We start from the raw sequence: 8,963 nt of genomic DNA, 5'->3' as shown, positions 1-8,963 counted from the left end.
GACCTTTGGTATTGGCTTTTACTTAAGAAAAGCAGTAGATACCAAACAGGATTGGTTCCAGCACAGACCAATGAAGGCCTCCACTGGTGACTGGTCACTTTGTGGAGGTAACTTCCCCTATTTTGACTTCCTGCGTCATACCTACGAGACAGTTGGCAATCCAGCAGGGGATACAAGGGTTCATTCCCGGTTTATTTAGCTTTCCTACTTGTGTATGTGGAAAGTGTCAAAAGCTTTGGTGAGGTCAAGGTACGTGGTGTGCACCATTCTGCTTTTATCCATTGCTTTGGTAACCTTTTCAACAAAAATTCACCAGGTTGAGTATGTATGACCTACTCTTTACAAACCCAAAATAAAGAAGGTCCCACTGTTTCAAGGTTCCCTACGTTCTGATTAATTAGTTCCATGACTGGTCTTTCCATGGATTTGCATAGGCTGGTCAGATTATAGGTCTGTAATTGTTTGGGTATGTGGAAGGTCCTCACTTTTGCAGGGAATGAACATAGCTGTTCTCTATTTGCTTGGTACAAAACCTGTATGGAGGTTGAGAATGAACAGTGTTGTTAGGGATGCAGCTAACTCATGCTTCCTGCTATTTAAGGTACATCAAGAGACACTGTCAGGACCCATCGATGCAGTATTTTTATCTTTTGATAGCACCTTTTAGGACTTGTCTTGTATGATAGCTGGAGACAAGACAGTTTCAGGTACATCTTGAGGGACAGAATGAGGATAAAGTTAGAGATAAACATTTTGGCCACTGGGTTCGGTATAACTTCAGCCTCAGTGTAAGGAACACTGCTCACAATCAGCTCAGCACATTGCTGTGTTGTATTTTGAAGATTATAACCACAACTAAATCATGCCTTGTGATTGTCTTTGGCTTGAGTAGCTAATTTAGCCTCAAACTTGGCTTTGGTGGATTTTCTTAAGCTCCTAAGTGGTTTGTTTATTTCAGTGACAAGGGCTCTAACATTCTGAGAATTACTCTTCTTACTTTTCATCAAACGTCTTGTCCTTTTATTACAACACTTGGGGATATTACAGTTCCACCATGAGATCACACTTTCTGCTGCAGACCCTGTACCACTTTTGTTGAGCTTTTCTATATGGCTTCCATTCTGTCAACAACTGCAAAAAAGTAATTTTTCAAGAACTGAACACAGTATTCTAGATGCAGTTTCATTAGTAATACAGCTGTCTCTAGAGAAATTAAAACCTCTTTGTCTTCTTCAGATCCTTTTTTTCTACAGATTCTAGGGACAATCATTTTCACAACTGGTTACTTTCAGATCATCAAATATGAACCACACAACTGGTCTTTTTCTATTTTAGCTGCCACTGGTAACTCCCTCTCCAAGAATATATATTTTTAGTTACACGTGTATCCAGCTGCACTTCTCTGCACTGTAACTAAAGCATCACACTTGTGATCGGTGATCGAGTCCTCTAACAGTGTTACATCGTCCTTACATTTGTATCTGAACTACCTACTGCACCAATGTTGCTACAAGTCTTTGGGTTATATGCAAGAAGACACAAGACTCCCTCCAACTCTTGTCCAACATCACGGACATACACACTGTAGAGCACTGCACCCCAAACTGATTTCTGTGATACATTAAAGTTAGAAGAGTTCCAGTTAATGTGAATTCCATTTCTTATTACTCCATTTCAGCTGTCTTTCCAGTTAAGAGATGACCCTTGATAGATTCTGTGATTGTCTACTTGTAAATTAATCTTCTGTGAACTGCATCAGAAAAGTCGGTTAAAATCTAGACAGAACACATATGCATATCTTCCATCCCAGTATTACTTTGGTGACCCAAACAATAATTTAGCAGACATGTAGCTCCACAAAAAGAAAGTTGCAAAATTTAGCAAAACAAAATTTCCAGTATTAGATTTTATTTTCAGGCATAATAAATCAATTCTCCATGCCCGCGGTATATTTGGTACCTCAATTAGGCAAAGTCCTCAAGAAAGTGAATAATGAACTTACATACACAGACAGACACACACACAGACACACAGACACACACACAGACACACACACAGACACACACACAGACACACACACAGACACACACACAGACACACACACACACACACACACACACACACACACCTGTTACTCAAGACTACTCATCTAAAGACAATGACTGAACAATGAAATCACATGATCAGATATGATATGTAAAACAAAGCAGGTGAAAATAACGGAAAAAAAAACTGAACCTATAAGAAATGTTGATTTTGTATACAAAGAAGATAAAAAACACACTTCACTTCCTAACTGCACATTGAAAACAACATACTTTATAAGGAGACACTGATTATGCACCTAATTGTCCTTGTTTAATGTTTACTTATAAACTTTAAAATATTTAGCATTCTGATTCTTACCACAAATTAACTTCTCCACTTCATGTCCTGAATGCTGCCATCTGTCTCTTGCCATGTTAAGTAATTATTTTACAGCCTCCAATTTCTTTGCATACAGTGATAATGACATCATTCTCATGTTATTTGTTTAGTGGTAACAGGCAACTTGTGGTGCTGTCCTCATACAGACTTACTAAAAATCTGGGCCAAAGATCATGAAAACTGACAAAGTGATAAGCCTGCATTTCATTTTGTGGATGCTTGTATGCCTGTAGTTCAAGCTCACGAAAGTGCACTATCTGAAAGAACATACTTTTTGAGATATGTAGCAAATATCTCTTGATTTTAAACTAAACAGCAGTCACTGAAGAAAGAAAAAGAAACAAGGTATTTTACACCAAGTCAAAGTGACACACACCAGCCGTAAAGGAAGCTGTATGCCTGGAATCCCTTACATAAAATACCTGCATCCCACATTGGTGAATGTTGCAGGAAAATGGGAAACCAAAATGGCAGCTCCTACATATTTCAGTCGAGTAACTGTTACACACATGACATTTCAACTATGGAACTACCAAAGACGTGAAAGACTGTTGCTCCTTCACACCTTTCACATACTTGTCAGTTTTATATTTTTAAAGCAGCTTATAATACACACATTTCTTTAAATCAGCTTGTGAAAGTAACAGGTATCATCTTGCGATTTATTGTGATTTCATATCTGCAAAAGGCAATTCTGCATATCCTGCCTGCATAAAATCAGCACTGCTATAAAACTGTCTCACCTTAAAAACGGATTAGTCCATGACCTACAGTCACATCTGCAGTATGTCACAGCAAATCCCTCTCACAACTAAAGGTAATTATTAGCATTTTCTTGTTGGTCATGTAACTGTCATTTCAATGAGCATGAAAGTGGACCCTATGCTGGTCTTTCAAGAACAGACAGTCTCTGGATACTGCTAAACTGCTGACTGAAAGGGAAAGGAATCAAATCTTCCAGTCCTGGCAGTCCGAGTGTTGTTAGGCTGGGGTGTACGGTGGTTCCCTCATTCTGTGTTAGGAGATCCTCCACTGATTGGAGGAACCGTGGTTCATCCTTGGTCATGCTTAGGAAAACAGGGAACCAGTGTTGCCTGGTATTATCAGAATCATCCTCGGCCTTCTGATTTTGGACTATTCTCAGACATCACAGTTTATTTTGATATAAATCTCTTTTAAAGCGTTGATAATGAAGCTCTCTGATAAAATGGTGCTTGATGTCTGAAAGTCACATTAAGCACATTTGACAACCAGGGATTTGAAATAATAGCATGGTCCCAAATGAGATTCTCCGTGCTGTTCAGGCAGGAGTAAGACATTTGGAAATACTTTAAGAACAATATCTAGACCATGCAGGTAACTGTGTATGTGCTTGATCTAATTAAAATGTAAGAACTCTTGTTAGGCTAGTAAATGGGTACACATGCCAAAAGCATCTTCTAGAGCAAAAGTCGCCATCCATGTCCATTGAGGAAGGAAGGAAGAAGAGCTTATGTAGGATCATCATCTTGAACTTTAAGATGCTCGTTTAACAAGTAGTAGCCCCAAACTGGTCTCCAGTCCCCCCTCTTTGCGAAGCAAGAAAGAATAATTCCTGCTTCTGTAAGGTGAATGGAACCTTTACACTGCTCGTATGTGTAACAACTTTATGCAAATAACTTTTGCCTTGGGTAAATGACCACTTGAAAGTATATGGGACAGGCCACTGATAAGCTCTCCTAAGGATCGCCCTGAGCCACACAGTGCAGAAACCTTGAACCATTTCTCTGGTAATGATGCTAAGGATCTCCCTGAGCCACACACTGCAGAAACCTTGAACCATTTCTCTGGTAATAATGCTAAGGATCTCCCGGAGCCACACACTGCAGAAACCTTGAACCATTTCTCTGGTAATGATGCTAAGGATCTCCCTGAGCCACACACTGCAGAAACCTTGAACCATTTCTCTGGTAATGATGCTAAGGATCTCCCTGAGCCACACACTGCAGAAACCTTGAACCATTTCTCTGGTAATAATGCTGAGGATCTCCCTGAGCCACACACTGCAGAAACCTTGAACCATTTCTCTGGTAATAATGCTAAGGATCTCCCTGAGCCACACACTGCAGAAACCTTGAACCATTTCTCTGGTAATGATGCTAAGGATGTCCCTGAGCCACACTGCAGAAACCTTGAACCATTTCTCTGGTAATAATGCTAAGGATCTCCCTGAGCCACACACTGCAGAAACCTTGAACCATTTCTCTGGTAATGATGCTAAGGATCTCCCTGAGCCACACACTGCAGAAACCTTGAACCATTTCTCTGGTAATAATGCTAAGGATCTCCCTGAGCCACACACTGCAGAAACCTTGAACCATTTCTCTGGTAATGATGCTAAGGATGTCCCTGAGCCACACACTGCAGAAACCTTGAACCATTTCTCTGGTAATGATGCTAAGGATGTCCCCGAGCCACACACTGCAGAAACCTTGAACCATTTCTCTGGTAATGATGCTATTCTCCCTCTCACTCTTCTTTGCTTTAAGGAATGGAAATCTCTAAAGTGGGGTACACCAGCCACCCCCTCTACAGAAGTAGTGTTTCAGAATGGAAACTCATTTACAGGGGCTTGTTGGTCAGAGGTAGATGTCAACTCCTCTCATCATGTGTTACATATCCTTGTCCTCCAGGATCTTGACCTATATGACTGACCTATTAAGTACGGTTACTGCAAGAATTTCTCAGTACAAAACAGAAGCACTTTTGCTTCAAGATGTCTATCAAAATCAGTAACAAGAAATATTTGTCAAAATCACATATTTTACCTTCATATTTTTGTTCTTTTATCAAGGAAAGTAAATGTCACTAAAACAACAAGCTTGCAATAATAAAATACATTTTTATGTTAAGCACGGTCTTTGTAGGGGTGTGTAACCATGCTCATTTCCTAATTATGGTTGGAGATGCTGATGGGGAATAAAAACGTTTTAGATACAAGTATTGTTGCTATAGGAACATTTGGACAAATGGTGGGAAGGAATAAAATGTGATAAAGAGGAAGGAGGAGCAACCTCAAACGTATGGTAATATTCTGTCTGTGTTCAGGAACTTCGCAATTAGTCTAAGCAAACTAGTCTGACATTAAACAGTAAGGTTAACCAAAAAAATAAACATTCCCAGATGAAGAACTCTCGAATTAGTCCCACCCCCATCAACTTCAATTAAATTCAAGAAAAAGCCCTTTTAGACAGAGCAAGGAATCATTTTTCTTAGCCAAATAGGGTCTACAATACTGAAACAGCAGTCATTTTAAAATAAAGTCTGCAAATGTCATAGTAAAAAAAATTTTTTTTTTTACAAATTTATTAAGCCCCTTCCTGTGAAAATTAAATGTTGAGGCATTTGGAATGTTAGGCACAGGACTAAAATTCTGATCAATTTCTACCTTCAAAACGTGGCTGGACCACAAAGGTTAAAGCTGTAAGCCTCTGCACTGCTTTGCCTATGAAAATCTAAAATGTCTGACTCTTCTTAAGTTTTCTTACTCTTTTTTACAACATGACAAACAGAAAAAAAAATCACTCCTACCTAAAAACGTCTGCACAAAGTCAAAACTGCCCTTTTTAACTTTAGAATAACCTGTGTATGGCCATGTAACTAGTTGCTATGATACTGCCCTCTCTGCAGTTACATTATAATAAACTGTCTAGCAATGCAGAATAACAGAATAAATAATCCAACAACTTCCTCAGAGGACAAAGGTATTTCTTCTTCACAATTTTACCCAAATGAGATCCTGACAGGTAGCCAATAAAAGGAAAACATTTAAGTTAAAATTAAAAGGCATTCATATCTTCCAAAAGAGTACAGAACAATAATTGATTTCTACTTCATACAAGTTAATGTTCTGAAGAATTAAAGTCTGCTGAGAAGAAACAACAAAATCTGAAGTTGTGGCTCAGTGCTGGCTGGATTTATATAACGGCATCCACTTTTGTTGCAGGGTATAAATGTAGGCAACAATAAGCCAAGTACTGATCATTACTTCAGAAACAAGACACCGAGTGATGTATTACTGTTTAATTTACATATTATATAGCAGAAATGCGTATTTATGGACTGCCCGAATTAAAGTATGTAGCACACAACATTTGTAACTCTATGAAGCACTTTTTGGAAGAGTCTGCCTTTGTGTGTATTACACAAAGAATAGTACATCATACCAGCTTTCAAAAGGCAAACATTTTAAAGTAAATCGTGAATTACAACAAGAGCATTAATAAAACCAAATAAAGGATATCATATGCTTAGAATACTGTTTTCAATAAAAAATATAAAAAAAAATACTTACTGGGGAGTGATCTGGTGACCAGGCAATGAAGATCCATTCATAACCCTGAGCATTTTGGGAATCTAGTCTGTATAAAATATAGCAAGGCTGCTTGTCTTCCAAGTGTGAAAGAACATGGTAATCATATTCCTTATCCCATGATTTTGAAGGCTCTTTTGCGGCACCCAGTATAAGCTGCTCTGTAATAACAACCATATAATTTAGTGTTCATTTTAAAACTGAACTGCAATATAATACAAAAGAAAAATCCAATAAGAGAAGCGGAGAAACGGTAGATGTATTTCCTTCTGGCCAAAGTTTATTCAGAAACACGTTGCACTCAATAAAAAATAACACTCGTTGTACAAGTTCTATTTTGAACAATATATAAGCATAAACGCTATTAACAACTTGCGTTTTCATCTGCTGAACTCGGACTTCATCAGATGAACCTTTACTTAAATTCCATTCCTTTTATAGTCTAGCTACTGACTTTAATTAATGAATACAGTTTCAATTAATTGACAATTTTCTAATTCCTTTACATCCTTTCCTTATTAGGTATACTTCCCTATCTCTTAAATAATACTTTGTTTAAAAGAACTTTCTTCTTAAAAAAACAAGATTAAAACAATTAAAAACTGTCTGTGAATTGATATAGGTTATTTTCTTTTATATTTTTAGAAAATTAAAAATTAAAAATATATAAATTAATTTATTATACCATAGTATCCTACTGCCATCTAATGGAAATTCATGTTTATTGTCATGTAGACCCTGGATTAAAAAAACTTTAAAAAAAATCTCTAGAAAAAGATTTTCTTTTTATGTTAGTATTACCCCTTTTTATTTTTTATATATATAAAAACACACTTTTAAAAGTCCCTTCAATAAATATAGTGAATGTATGAAAATTGATCTGGCTGAATTTTTATATACTTACTACCAAATTCTGTTTATAGCTTAGCTGCCCTTAATTTCAGAATTGGTAATATACTTGTATACTCATTCAAGCCCGGTGGGTTATATGCTTCCAAGGTTACCTGCCACCAAAGCTCCCTATATTCTACTTTCTCCTCCCAGGGGCCCCCTCTTATATCTCTTTGGGTATGTTCTAATACTGTAAATTTGTAAGTTGCTCCTGTACATTCTTTACTATGTTTAAATAAGGGGTTTGTGTCCTTGCTATTCTTAATATCATTAAGGTGCTCATATATCCTTCTTTTAAGTTTTCTTTCTGTTTTCCCTATATAGAAGGAGTCGCAGGTCACACAGGTGGCCATATAAACTAGCCCCATAGACTCACAATTGTAATAATTCTTATTATTGGTAATCAGTCTATCCCTGCTTGTAATATATAACCTATTGGTATTTGAAATGTAAGGGCATTGGGCACATCTACCACAGTTGTAGGTACCTGTCTTTTTTACCTCTTCTGGAGCCATGATGTTCCTACTTTCTAAAATGTTTCTTATACTTTGGGCGTTTTTGTACACAATTTTTGCTGAAATCTCTTCTACTTTTTCTATATCAGTTATGCTTGTAAATCTACCCCATTCTTTAAAAAATATTTTTCTGATGTTATTATTCGTTGCATTATACTCTAGGGTTAGGGCTAGTTGGAAATTCTCTTGATTTTCACCTTTATCTTTAGTTTGTCCTTTATCTTGGTCGGTGATTTTTACAATTGGGATGTACTTATTTTCCCTACCCCTTTCTATTTCTTGCCTTATTTCCTGAATAAGTTTTAATGGATATCCTCTATCTTTAAACATTTTTTCTAATAAATCACATTCTTTAAGGAAATCTTTCTGAGAACTTGTCATTCGACTTCCCCTCACAAATTGTCCATTTATAATATTCCTTTTGCAGTGCTGGGGATGTGCACTATCGTAATGTAGAAACATGTTACAGTATGTAGGTTTTCTATATACTTTTGTTTCTAAACCTTCTCCCTGTTTATAAATTTCCAAATCTAAATATTGTAATACATTTTTTGATACTGTGTGTGTAAATTTCAAAAATTTAGTAGTTTTGTTAAGGTAAATCATAAATTCATTAAGCTTTTCATGCCCACCTGTCCAAAATAGGACTATATCATCCAGAAATCTACGATAAAGTACCCAAAGGGAATTAAATTGGGAATTTAATATATATTTCTCTTCCCATTTGGCAAGTACTAAATTTGCGTAGGTTGGGGCGCATGCAGCACCCATGGCCACTC

General features: G+C 37.0%; 1 protein-coding gene across 2 annotated transcripts in view; it reads right to left on the bottom strand.

The window, feature by feature from the left end:
* TWF1 (twinfilin actin binding protein 1) overlaps window positions 1–8,963 on the bottom strand; it is a 473,821-nt gene that overhangs the window by 313,309 nt on the left and 151,549 nt on the right. For both annotated transcript variants that reach the window (XM_044087409.1, XM_044087410.1), the window contains exon 3: window positions 6,761–6,939. In XM_044087409.1, coding sequence (XP_043943344.1) covers window positions 6,761–6,939 — 179 coding nt within the window. The remainder of the gene's footprint in view (window positions 1–6,760; window positions 6,940–8,963) is intronic.

Source organism: Protopterus annectens, chromosome 11.part0 (genome assembly GCF_019279795.1).
Source record: "Protopterus annectens isolate FY-2018-M chromosome 11.part0, PAN1.0, whole genome shotgun sequence".
Lineage (NCBI taxonomy): Eukaryota > Metazoa > Chordata > Ceratodontiformes > Protopteridae > Protopterus > Protopterus annectens.
The sequence above is the reverse complement of the archived record's forward strand: the minus strand, read 5'-3'. Positions and strand labels throughout refer to the sequence as shown.